Genomic DNA, 14,271 nt, shown 5'->3' on the forward strand with positions numbered 1-14,271 from the left:
TTAAAAATGCTGACTGGAGTGTGTTGCAGGAACTAGGTCACATATGTCTTGTTCCATCTGCTATGGCTTCTAGGCTCAGTTCAAGGTGCTTAATATTGACCTTTAAAGCACTGTATGACTTGGGGCCAGGAAAATTGAAGGACCACCTACTTGCACATGAATCTACTTGTTTACTCTGATTATCTTCAGAGGCTTTTCTTTGACTGTCCCTGTCATCTGAACTAGACTCATGGCAAGCACGAAGGACCTTCTTAGTTATGGCACCAGAACTCCCTCTCCAGGAACATATTTGTCTGTCTATCATTCTGGTCTACCAGCTAATGAAGAATGGTGGTGTTTGCATTTCCTCACTAACTCCTATTAGTCCTTTTCACTATTTTTATGTGTTTATATTTGTATGTGTGATATGTTTTACATTTTATGATGATCTATTTAATTGTTTTATATAGATATATAATGTTTTTAATGTCTAAAATGTTTTTAATATTCAATGCCTTGGGACCCCTGAACTGAATGAAAAAGCAGCATAGAAATATGTTAAATAAATAAAGTTGCCATATATTGTGTCAAACAAGACCAGTGTCACCTGCTCTGAGTGGCAGCAGTTCTCCAAGGTTATTAATATCACTACTAACACTTACCTGGAGATGCCAAGGTATAATCTGGGACCTTGCATGGCAAGTGGATGCTCTAACATTGACCTTCAGATACTCTCTTATTAATATATTATCTGAAAAGTGCCTTCTCATTTAATATGAATGAAATCTGAGAAACAGAATGACCAAGATTTTACAATGAATGATTGGCAGAGGCAAGAGTTACAATAAGAGCAAGACTTAGCCAGGAAGCCAGTTCTGAATTTCAGTGCATCCAAGTTCTCAGTAAAGCAGGTCACTGTACCATCTCCTAACTTCAGCCGCGTCTTCCTGCCCTTTTAATATAGGGACCATAACAGAAGCCTCTTTTATGTACTTACAAGGATGTATTGAAATACTATATGGGAAACACTGTTATGACTATGGAAAAATGTTAAATACTGATTGTTTCTGAATATAAATGATTACTATCATTTGGGAACAAGTCCTATTTGATTACGTCAGTGATGGCAAACCTTTTCGAGACCGAGTGCCCAAATCGCAACCCAAAACCTACTTATTTATCGCAAAGTGCCAACACGGCAATTTAACCTGAATACTGAGGTTTTAGTTTAGAAAAAATGGTTGGCTGCGAAGCGTGTGTTACTCGGGAGTAAGCTTGGTGGTAGTCAGTGGCTTTGCTTTGAAGCAACCGTGCAACTCTTCCAATGGATGAATCACGACCCTAGGAGGGCTTACTCAGAAGCAAGTCCCATTGCCAGCAATTGAGTTGACTCCCAGGTAAAGGATCACGCTTTAGTTCTTCGCATGAAAATCAGTGGGGTTTAACAGCGCTTAAAAGGGTTACCTACACTGCTTCCCCAAAACTGGGTCTTAGGTTTAATGCTAATAATCGAGCCCAGTGGCCCAGGCCAGCCTAAATGTGTGGGGGGGGGGGGTTGACTCTGTTTGCGTGTGCCCACAGAGAGGACTCTGAGTGCCACCTCTGGCACCTATGCCATAGGTTTGCCAACACTGGATTAGATAGAACTTACTTCCAAGAAAACCAGGAGTGGGATTGGATGACATCCTACTTCTTTTTCAATGGGTCACACCAGAAATGCCAAATAGACAGCTTCCTTCAGTCACACTTTTGACGTCATTTATTTTCATTCCATTCCTAGTAATGATTGATAACTGATTAGCGGTTGGAAAATTCTTGGAAATTTGGGGTTGAAGCCTGAGGACGATGGACTTTAGGAAAGGGAGGGCACTTAGCAAGAATGTGATACCATAGGAGTCCACCCACTGAAGCTGATACGTTCTCCAGGTGAACTGATCTCTGTAGTCTGGAGATCCAATGCAACTCTTGGAGAATTCCATGCCCCACCTAGAAATTGGTAACTCAAATGACAATAATGTTTCCAAGCAGTGGATTTATTGTTTAAGGTTTCTAGCAGATAGGAAATGCAGCATTTATAAATCAAAAGAATGTATGTCTGTGTGTATAGAGTGCTCTCAAGTTGCAATGGACTTATGGTGACCCCAGCAAATAGCTTTCAGGGCAAATGAGAAGCAGAGATGGTTTATCATTGCCTTCTTCTGCAGTCTTGGTCTGCCTTCCAAGTGCTGACCCTGCTTAGCTCCAAGATCTGACAAGACTGGGCTGTACCAGGCTGCCTTCCTTCCAACTTAGAGAATGTGGATAGTTAAACTGAATTTGCCCTAATTCTGAAGCTAAACCATCTAACTACCTTTCTTCTTTCACTTTGACCACTGAAATAAAAATGCACAGATTCAGGATTTGCAAATGACCACTAGATCTCAGCCCTGTATTTCATGTGCTGACCCACAGAACCACACTTACTTCTGCGTGCCCAAGAAACCTGCAACTTGTAGTTATCCCATTACAGCCACAAAACTATTTCAAAACTGAGTAGATTTTTAAAAGCTGTGATGTGACCTGTAAGTTCCGCAGAGCAAAAAAAAAAATTCCCTGGACAACATAATTATTTGGATCCTGGACACAATTTTAAAATTAAACAGCAACAACTGAGGGAAAAATAACATGTTGAACATAATATTTTTTTAAAAAAAATCTTGGCTGCCCACTTTTTGCTTAAAAGGAGTGTAGGGAGGTGTGTGATCTGCAAGAAAGAATAGACAGGTAGGATTACCCCTTCCCCATCTATAACTCTACATCCTCACTGCTGCCCCTTATTGGGGTTGTAGACATCTATTTTCCCTTGAGAACATTATTTGGCATCTCAAAGAGAATGTGTTTGGGGGAGGCATTTGAAATGGGAAAATATGGCAGCCAGGAAAAAGATTAACAACCCCTTCCCTGGCAATATATCTGCTGAAAATCATGTATACATATCTCAATTGCTTTTCTGTGAAGAAGTTCGTTGTGAGTTTCCTTATACACGAAGCTGTCACATATTGGGGATTTATACCAGTCCCATGGAAATTGTCACTGTTCATCGCAGTCCATAATTTTAGAAATGTTATAAGAACCTCTGAGCCAATCATTAAGAATTATTTGCATGGTTGTAAGAAAGCAGAGTGTCATCCATCCCATCCCATTCATTCCTTAGTAATCTCTTTTAAGTGGCCATCATGTCTTCCCTTCAGTTATTAGCTAAAATACTGTACGCACACATAAATGGCTCTTCTCTTTACAGGCCAAGACAAAATCTCAATGCAAGACTGAATATAAAATTAAGACATGTGGATGTGATAATGGATTGTGAGCGTGCACTGAATTTTAGTTCTGCGAAAGTACTCTTGGAAATAAGTAAATGGTTCAGGGACTAGAGCCATATATCTGTGTTATTGTGTTGTTTAATATTTTAACAAACAGTTTCAAGTGGTGTTAATCAAACTTCTGATGTAGAGAAAATATGGCACTTCATCAATATTGAATTACGCTGCTTAGCAAAGCAATCGGGCCAAGCTGAATGTTCCTTGCTGCCTTAATCATGAAGCTGCAATCAAGTAACTTCCTTGCAGTGCAATCCTACGCATTAAACCCTTCTAAGACTATTAAAGACAATGGCCTTAGAAGAGTGTAAAACTGTTTCTGCACTGCTAGACTATTGCCCCTTTATGCCTAACCCAGTCATTAAATGTTATGCTGATAATGGTGTTGGTTGGAACTTGATAGTAACCCTGGGAAGGCTATGAATGATGGTCCTTTGGTGATAAAGGGTCATAAGTAACCACAGAGATCCTTAGAGAGAGAAACAAGATAAAAGTATAACCCACCTTTTTGTCCTTATGAGAGTCATCAAGACAGCTATAACAAATAAAAAGTAAAACATACATAATAAAATCACATTATAAAACCATTAAACCCAAATCCTGTTAGAATCTAATCACCAAGTGATAATAATGTAGTGATGTAGTGGTTAAGTGCAGTGGACTCTAATCTGCAGAACCAGGTTTGTTTCCCACTTCTATATATGAAGCCTGCTGGATGACCTCACAGTTCTTTGCAGACTCTCTCAGCCCCACCTGCTTCACAAGGTGCCTGTTGTGGGGAGGGGAAGGGAAGGTGATTGTAAGTAAAGAGGGCTAAGTCCCTTTGAGATGCTTGAAAATAGTTAAATGCACAGTAATGGAAGCTCAGCAAATAATGAAAAAGCGTTTCATATGAGATTCAAAAGGGTGTCATGAAATCTAAGAGAATTCTAGCATGATTAATGAACCTGCTCAAACATCATGGTCATCTTCAGAAACCCTGCTTTGTGTGCCCCCACCTTCTGAAATTTGGTGGGTTGCAGCCTGGGAGAGGGCATTCTCAGCCATCGCAAAAGAGCTCCAGAACACTCTCCCAGGGAGATCCATGATCTGTCCCCTTCTGTTACAATTTTCTGTCAGTGAGTGAAGGTGTTTTGTATTTCCCCAGTGGTCTTTCCAAGCTAACATTTTTGTATTTTGTGTGTGTGTGTGTGTGTGTGTGTGTGTGTGTGTGTGTGTGTGTGTGTGTGTGTGTGTGTGTGTGTATATATATCTGTATGTGTTTCAACTCTTTTTTTACTTTTTAAAAGTAGTTTTAATGATGCATGTTTTATATGTTTTTATTGTAATGTGTTTATAATATATGCTTTTATCATAATGATTTTATAATATAAGAAGAAGAGTTTGGATTTATACCCCACCTTTCTCTCCTGTAAGAAGAAGGTGGCTTGCAAGTTCCTTTCCCTTCCTCTCTCCATAACAGACACCTGTTGTGAGAGAGTTCTGAAGAACTGTGACTAGACTAAGGTCAACCAGCAGGAATGTAGGAGTGTGGAAACACATCTGGTTCACCAGATAAGCCTCTGCCACTCAGGTGGAGTGGTAGGAGTCAAACTCAGTTCTCCAGACTAGAATCTGCCTGCTCTTAACCACTACAGACTACACCATGCTGGTGTAACTTTACCATGTTTTTTTTAATTGTTAGCTGCCTTTAAGAACAGAAAGTCAGGATATATATTTGGTAAAATAAATAATAAATAAATAATGAGCAAAGGCAATGATTCCATAAAAAGAAAAACAGTTTCCTTCACAGCACAGAATTGTGGGGTGCTTACCCATGCTGAAACCATTTTCAATAAAACAGCTCTAAGAACTGAGCCAAGTAAAGCTAAGAGATGAAATCCTAGCAGCCCAATCCAGACCAGGCAGGAACAGCACTGCTTCCGTGGTGCAGGAAGCCCAAACAAAAAGCCCAAGCAAAAAGAACCCAGTGAGAATCCATATGTGATAACAGATACACCCAGTGGTGGGATCCAAAAATTTTAGTAACAGGTTCCCATGGTGGTGGAATTCAAACAGTGGCGTAGCACCAATGGGGCTGGGCGGGGCACAACAGGGGCGTGGCCGGGCATTCCGGGGGCGGGGCATTAATAATTTCTCTGTTACTGAAAAAAATTCTTACTGTAAAAAAAAAAGTTCTTAATTTCCAGCTGGTATTTTTCTGTCCATAATTTAAACTCATTATAGCAAGTCCTATCATCTACTGCCAACAGAAACAACTACTTCTCCTCTAATTGACTGCCTGTCAAATACTTAATACTTTCAAATAATTTTGTTTCTAGAAATCAAAAGAAGGATACTTTCCTTAAACAAGGAACTTTACCATATTTCTAAAACATGTTTTTAAAACAGCCCAACAGGGAGAATTATCCCGTTTTCTACCTTCGCTAATCAGCCACATAGGAAACAACAGGACTTTATGATTTTTGGACCTAATGGAATTTCTAACGGAAAAGCAGACCCAATTAGTAACCCCCTCTTGGCACACACAAATAATTAGTAACCCCCTCTTGGCACACACAAATAATTAGTAACCCACTCTCGGGAACTGGTGAGAACCTGCTGGATCCCACCTCTGGATACACCACAGAAAACGCAGCATACCTCTGCAACTGGCTCCTCTGGCACATGGGGACTGGGTGGGTAGTGGAAGCCAACAAAAGTCAGCTCCAGAAGTGCCAGAGGAGACATCCATTGCCTGCCTCTGCATAGAGACCCAGGAGCTGTGCGTCATGACTCAGGTATATAACATTAGGCATGAAATGGAAAAAGTAGAACTTTTCTCTCTCTACCTCCACCATTAGAACTTGTGAACACCTAATAAACTGATGGGTAGTAGATTCACTCAAAGAGTAAAGTCATTTGTGGGATTCACAGCCATGGATTATAGTGATGGATTATATTTTAACTGGTTTTAGAAAGAGTGATGGATTATATTTTATCTAGTTTTAGAAAGGCTAGATAAATTCATAGAGGATTGTCCAATGATTACTATTAGCCACCTAGAGTAAAAGGAACACAGCCGGTTCACAGCCAGTAATGTATGAATTGCAGTACCAGAACACAGCATCGGAAAGAGGCTTTGGCCCTCATGCTCTGCTTGTAGACCTTCCCAAAGCATCTGGTTGGCTTCTGTGTGAAACAGGAGATTGGACCTCTGACCTAAGAATCATTCTTATTTTAGAATCCAATTCTGTGTGCAAAAAGGAGTGAAAACCAAAATGTGTTTCAATTTTTAAAAAATCTATCTATGACTTTTGAATAAGATTGTGCAACATATTTTGTCTTTTTTTCTTGTCTTTAATTTCTTGATTTATCATCCACTGTTCTCATTGAGACTCAAGGTTGACCACAGAATAAGCAGACATTGCAATAAAGCACTGAAATACATCCAACAAGCTGTGCAATAAAACAGTGTAATGCTACAAACGGTGCAAAGAAAACAAGATTACAAAATTAAAAAACAATGCAATGTAAGCAGCATCAGACATGCAATCAACAATGCAAATGTAAAAGAAAACTGCCTAAAAATTTCACAGATATTAAAGTTAGAATTCTGTTCACTTATAAAAATGTCCCTTCGACAATTCTGGTTTACTACACCCCTATTTCCTTTATTTTAAAAATATTGGAATGATATACACATAAGGAAAACTGCCAGAATTATAACCCAATTTTAAAAGACAAAAAGAACTGCAGAAACTGGTTGGTCTCAAGTGTACAGTAATCACTTATAGTGTTGCCTCCACATGATCTGCAGGTGCACATAAGCCCCAAAGAGTCACACAAGGCTTAGTGAACTAACCAATAGACTTTTCAAGTATTATTTGCATTAAGTTTATCGAATCGATTGATTAATTGTAGTCACTGACCAGAACAAACACAATAAATAAATATCCTGTATCATAATTCATAAAACACCTCTACAAAACATTAGAACTCCTCTACAAAATATTATACTACTACAAATGGTTAAAAAAATCAAATACTGTAAGCCGTACCGCAACAGTGAGGAGAGATCTAACTTTACACGATGATTCAGGGTATCTCTTTCCACTTATTAATTAAATGAAGGAAAAGACACTGTCAACTATTGTAATGGGACCCGGCAAGAGGAGGAGAAACAGAGAAGGAGACAATAATGTAGAGAGAGATGACTTAGCTCACTCCCTGGCCAGTAGACATTAAATTTATCTTCCACCATCATTAAAAAAATAAGCGCACAGGAAACTAAAATGTATTACTTCTCATCAGCTCTAAACATTTCATAAAACATTGTAGCATTACACTGAGAAATGTCAACCAATATATAAAGATTCTAGAAAGAAAAGATGGTGCAAGAGAGTTGTTTTACTACATTTTTAATAGGGGTTATGCAAACGCACTGACATACATTTTCTTATTAAAATTAGATTTTTGACAAGCTTTGTTATGGATGGCTAGGAGAGAGTGGTGAAAGCATATTTCACATATAAAATAATTGCAGAGATGACTCCATTTTTTGTGGCTTTTTGCATAATTTTAAATGTTATTTATTTTATGTTACATTCATATGTAATAACCCACAACCCAAGTTGTCTGTGATTCCTGGAAAAATCTCTTGTAGTTATTTTTGATATGGTATAGTCATGCTTCTATGTGAATTACTCCTTCCAGACTTATATTTCATTTAAACAACAATAGAAAAGGGAGGTAGAAAATAGCATTCTGCAAGTAAATTGTATAGATCCCATTCCAGTAACAGTTTAATCACACCTGAAAAATAGCATCATTTGGAAAGACAATTGTGCTTTGTACTACAGTAAAACAGCATGGATGTCTTAAAAGGTACCATGGTATCACCCCATTTATTTTACTTTTCCTTCCATATGTGCAGTGCAACAGATACCTAGGAGGAACCAAAGCATCACTTTAACTAGGTTCATTAAGCTAGTATTTCTGTACAGATTGAATATTGGTCAACAAACTCCTCATCCCAGATGATGATTCTTTTGATGAAGACAGCTGTCAGAAAGATTAAAAAACAGCTGATTATTAAATCTGTTTTTCTTTCATATTCCTAACAGGTTAAGTAAATACAAATGGTTAAAGAAGAATTAGCGTTCCACATTCATATACTTACTTGGAAAAACTACATCTAACATGCCAAGTTTTCTTTGAATGCCAATCTTTTAGCAATGTTTTTTCTGCATCACTCTGTGTACCGCCCAAAGCTCTGAAGAAAGTAAACAAAGGAAAAACAAATTAATACATCCTATTAGCAGAGTGGAGGTTGGACAGTTGTTGTTTTAGGTTTAGGGTACTCCATTTGTAAGGAAGCTCCAGGAAAGACTGGAGTGTTTATATGCACATTCTTTACTGATGAGAGATTCCTAGGAACAGCATTCTGGTAAAGGCATGTAAATATGGATATTAAAAATGCTAGCAGTAAAGCAAGATTATATTATCACAATCCCCAGGAAACATTTATTTTGAAAGCATATGATATGGGCTCATAGAGAAAGACCGAGAGGTATGAAAAAGGAGGAAACTGATAGTCAGATCTTGATCTTATTGAAGTCAGTTTGAATTTTTGGCAGTGTATTTCACGAGCTCTAAATCTGGGCCCTTTAAAAGATTTATTCCTCTAGTGTATCGAAATGATAGCCCTCATATTTGTGACTGGCAAGAGAACTGTTAAAAAGTGGTTCCTACAGGAAATTGAAATCTGTCCTTTAAAAGAATGTATGTCAAAAGCATGAAAAAGATGTTCCGCTTTATTTAGCAAGTAAGATTCTGAGCTTTGAAACTTTTTTCATAGGTGAGAAAGACAGATCCTGAAGCTTCTAATTACTGTGAAAATGTCTGATTGCTGTGAAAAAAAAATGAACCAATGATGAAATTACTGAGATTTATCCCTTCAAAATTTATCTTCGTTTCCAGGGATAACAGATCAGAGATTACATGTTTAAGGAATATTTGTAATTAATTTGTGAAAGGACATCCATTTGATAGATGATTTTTTTTTCTACAGGTTGTTACTGGCAAGAAAGCAGCATTAGGCAGAATTTGAAACATTTTAAAGATTAGTAGATTGTAATCTTCCTTTCTACAGTACCTACCCTTCACCACTATCTATTATTCCTATCTTTTATCTTCCCCACTTCGCTGAGAATCTTGGGAAGCCTCATCCTGAAGGTCAAACTATACGAACTTTAAATGATACAGACATCCAATCTCAAGGAAGAAAATGAACTTCACAGTTGAGCTATGGCATAGGTGATTCATCTCAGGGGGTGTTAACTTTCTCCCTGACTATCTTGGGAGAGGTTGCCCTACGGACATTCTAAAGGGACACTCTTCCAAACATGACTTGCAGTGAAATACTGAAGGGGAGGTCTGAAACACCTTAAGAGGCAATGTGACCCAGACACTGGTGTAAATGCCACTCTTACTGAGGTAAGAAGCATTTCCACTGGCACTAAGACACTTGCACCAATACTGGGGAACCACATGGCAACACATGCCTGCATGCATTCCCAGGGGCTTGCTTTATTTGGCATCCTGAGCCCTTTCATCCTGGAATGCCCCCATTTGCCTGCATGGACTTATGCTGGAAACCAGGGACATAATGAGGCGGCAGGGGGATTCTTGTTCCAAGCACCAGGTGCCTAAGAGCAACCTGGCCACCACCACCCCCACCCTACTGCCACTGCAAAAAAACCCTGTGGTTCCTTTAAAATTACCTTACTTTACCTCTAGCTGAGCTTCCTCCCTGACCTTGTGGCTTGTCCCCACACCCAATCTCTTGCTGGCCTTGATGCCCTCAGCTAGAAGGAAAGTAAGCTAAATTTTGAAGAAGCCACAGATTTTTTTAGGGGGGCGGGCAGAGGGAATGTTGTGGATGTTTCGGGGTTGTAATTTCACTTCTTGGCCTAGACTCAGTTTTCTGTAGCTGTACACCTGCTGGAAAAATCAGTGGGGCAGTCCATTGTGCTCAGGGACATACATATAGATTTTTAATGGGGTGGGTTCAGGGGGGGCATGCCACCACCCATCCCTGGGGGCATGGCATCACCTCCACCAGCCCCTCCACCAGCCTCAGTGCTTATAAAAGCAGCTCTCCGAGGCCAGGGATGCCAGACTCCCCTGCCCCGCCTTCCCCCACCGGCTGGGCTCCCAGCCAGCAGCCCACCCTCCCCTCTAGGCAGTGGCATTCCTGCCTAGGGACAGGGGATACCCTATGTCCCCGGGAACCCCCCATTTAGTCACGTGGGGGGGCGCCAACATTTCAGGGTCGTTTGTGTGTTTTTGAATTTTTAAGTGTTTTTTCACGTTCCGGCATGCAGGGGGCGCATTTTTAAGGCTAGCGGCACCAAAATTTCAGGGAACCATCCAGAGACTGTCCTTATTATACCACCAAAATTTAGTGATGTTTGGTTCAGGGGAAGCAAAATTATGGACCCCCAAAGGGGGTGCCCCATCCCCATTGTTTTTCAGCTCTGGGAGCCCCAAATTCTGAGATATGGGGCTATCCCACATTATTGGAGGGAACGCCACATAACTTTGGTCCCCTGAATACATAACTTCACCAAACTTGGATGGCACATCATAAGAATGGTTAACACAGATGATGCCCTGAAAGATGTTACAGTGCCTCAGTAGCTTTAAAAATACACTCCTTCCAGGCATTCCTCAAGAGAATTTGCCCAAGATTCTTCCTTTGTTTTGCAGTGATTTTGCTCCATTAGTAGCCAATGGGGAATTTCTGAAGTCTATTAGGCAGGCTGCACATTTTGAAGATAGAGGCACACCAGACTTCTCAGGGTGTGGCTCCAGGGAGGGCCTCCCCTGGTAATAAAGCATCCAAGTTCCCCAGGAAGACCTTCACAGCTTTTTGGGGTTCAATTTTATGGGCCCCCAAAGTTTGGCTTATTCTCCTTGTTTCCCCTTTGCTCCTCGGTAACATGAAAAACTGTGGGCTGAGTTCTCTCCAAGAACTCTTCTCAACTCCTCACCCTACTCCAGAAATAGCAAAGCTCACGCCGCCTTGGTGGCTTGGATGCTATTACATCAAGGCATCTTGGAGCCACCTAATATTGGAAAGTCTAGTAGCTGCCTCTATCTTCAAAATGTGCAGCCTGCCTCCAGAAATTCCTCATTTCAACTACAATGGAGCAAAAGTCCCTTACTGCAAAAAGCACTCTCTCAAGAATCTTGGGCAAAATTTCTTAAGGGCTAAAGCCAAACTCAGGTTTTGGTCCACGGATCGATCAAGGTTTGTTCCTAGGTAATTTCGGCATCCTGCCTCTAGGCAGAGGCATAGCTATGGAAAATGGAGCCTGGTGCACAATCTGAGTTTTGTGCCCACGCCCCCATGGGCAGCCACTGTGATGCTGGAATCCAGCCCCCAAACAGCATCATTTTCAATGGTGTTTAAACTAGGGAGCCCAGATTCTCCTTTTAAATTCACCTTAAAGGGAGAATCTGGGCTCCCTAGTTAAAACAACATTGAAAGTGATGCTGTTTGGGGGTGGATTCTCCCCCACCCTGAAACAGCATCACTTTCAATGTTTAAACTGCGGATCTCAGATTCTCCCTTTAAATCCATGCCGAAGTGGGTGGATTTAAAAGGAGAATCTGGGGAAATTTGGGGGTGCCTGCTGTTGGGGTGCAATTGTTAAGCTAGGAGCACCAAACTTTCAGAGTATCTTTATGAGACTATCCTGATGATACCACCCAGGTTTGGTGAAGTTTGGTTCAGGAGGTCCAAAGTTATAGACCGTCAGAGGTGTAGCCCCCATCTCCTATTAGCTCCCATTGGAAACAATGGGGGATGGGGCACGCCCTTTGGGAGTCCATAACTTTGTACCCGCTGAACCAAACTTCACCAAACCTGGGTAGTATCATCAGGAGAGTCTCCCAAAGAATCCCTAAAATTTTGGTACTACTAGCCTAAAAACTGCACCCCTACAGGCCAAAAACTAAAAACACTTAAAATACAAAAAACCACAAACAGGGGCGGAACTTCGGACATGTAATGGGGGTGTTATACCCAGGGGAAAAAAACCCTTACCTATGTGCTGCATAGTTCACTTCCACAGGTGAAGGGGCAACACCACTGCTGTCTTAATCTCCATGGCACAGCAAACCTCTTAAGAAGCGGTGCAGCTGCCCTGTGTTTTCACCATCCCTGGCTGTGGTGTGATTCTGCCCCTTCCCCCAGGATTTTACTGTAAGAGACTTAACTGTAAAAGTCAGCATATATCAGAGGTGATTTGTCGCACGTCCTCAAATCAAAGGGTGTTACCCATGATAGAATGAGAGTTTTCCTTATTGCTGCAGAGTGGGAATTATATATATGGTGATGGTGATGGTGATGATTGAGAGCCAGGAAAAATACAAATCCACAGCAAGTAAAAGAGGAAGAGGCTACAAAAGCTGACCAAACTAATACCCTGCTGGTTATGATGGGCAGTAGTTTGAATTCTCAGTGGGAGGACTCATATGAGAGACTATTACAAGAGCCATGTACTCTGTGTGAAGTCCACAGTTTCCTTGGAGAAAAGTGTTGTCTTAGTAGTGGAAAGTGCTGCCAGCTGTACCTGTGGGTCACAATTATATGTTAGATGCAAATATAAGTAATCAGCCACTTTAAGCTTTGTTCTTTTCAGCTGAGGGTGACTGTTGGTAGAGGTACATTGGGGTGGGTGCATATTATCCTTTCTTTGCCTTTCATATTTTATACTCCAACTTGTCTCTTTAGCTGTTTTTCCTCCACGGGGAAGAGGGTCATGCTGTATATTTGCCCACTCAGTGGCTGTGAGAACATGTTCAATAAGTACAGTAGAGATCAACTGTTAAAATATTTGAACCCAGGATACCAAGAGCCTACAGAGATGTAGAAAAAAATTCTCCCTTAAATAGCAAATTGCATGTTTGTGCAGGCCTAATTCAGATTAGGAACACAAGGTTTTCCGTTCAACCACCCCTTGGTATCCCTTTGAAGTACTAATAACAGCATGTGATAGGAAAGCAATCAACAAAACAAAGATCTATCTCCCTTCATGGCCCTGGATCAGGGCTGGACATGTTTGTAATTTGAATTTTACATGTGAAAGGAAATCCATCATACAACCATCATGTATGAATTTGTAACTTTGCAGTTGGATTATGGTGACTACATTGGACTGTCCTTAAAATTTCAACTGGGCAAGAACGTAGCAGCTCAATGTTAGTAAGGGGATAGCTGAAGGGGACATAGGTTGCCTATTTTGAAACAGTTATACTGGCTACCAGACTACTTCTGAGGTTGATTCGAGGTGCTGTATCATTCCCTATATTTAAATTTTACTATGAATCGCTACTAGCAGATACAGATAATACAGATAATTGGACTTTCATCTCCCACAAAAATCTCTCAGGGGATGTGGTTAACTTAAGCGCAGTGTCTGCACCTTTGCCACATTTGAGGAAGAAATTCTTTTCCATGTCAGATTGACTAGGAGCAGGGTCATCTTCTCGAGTAGAATGTGGTTTATTCAAAATAACTTCAAGTCAAGTGGTGCTGTAAATTTAAGTGGTGCCACAAATCCACATATCCTCGAATCAAACACTGGAGAGCAGGTATGACGGACAGAAGGTTGTCCTCATCCCTGAGCCTATGGGAATGCTACTCCATCGTCCAATCACTTTTCAGAAAAGGGACGGAATGTTGGATAGGATGTGGGAGGAGACCAGCAGAAGTGGGTTCAGATCTGCCTCAGGGAAAGTGCAGTTATAGTTTGATTCTTTCACAGCAAGAGAACAGACAGTTTGGAAGGTAGCTATACCTGATAGTGTGGCAGAGTGGTTTAACTCTGGCTCTGGGTGTTGTGCCTCTGATGATGAGCAGACCTCACACCATTTAGTACAA

The 14,271-nt window shown here is 40.7% G+C and overlaps 1 protein-coding gene across 1 annotated transcript in view; it reads right to left on the reverse strand.

The window, feature by feature from the left end:
- Positions 1–7,722: 7,722 nt before the first annotated feature.
- Positions 7,723–14,271, reverse strand: part of LOC125440322 (translation initiation factor IF-2-like) — a 53,052-nt gene continuing 46,503 nt past the window's right edge. The window contains exons 3-4 of the mRNA XM_048510087.1: positions 8,500–8,592; positions 7,723–8,381 (exon numbers count right to left, since the gene is read on the reverse strand). Coding sequence (XP_048366044.1) covers positions 8,569–8,592 — 24 coding nt within the window. The 3' untranslated portion in view covers positions 7,723–8,381; positions 8,500–8,568. The remainder of the gene's footprint in view (positions 8,382–8,499; positions 8,593–14,271) is intronic.

This window comes from Sphaerodactylus townsendi, linkage group LG10 (genome assembly GCF_021028975.2).
Source record: "Sphaerodactylus townsendi isolate TG3544 linkage group LG10, MPM_Stown_v2.3, whole genome shotgun sequence".
Classification (NCBI taxonomy): Eukaryota; Metazoa; Chordata; class Lepidosauria; order Squamata; family Sphaerodactylidae; genus Sphaerodactylus; species Sphaerodactylus townsendi.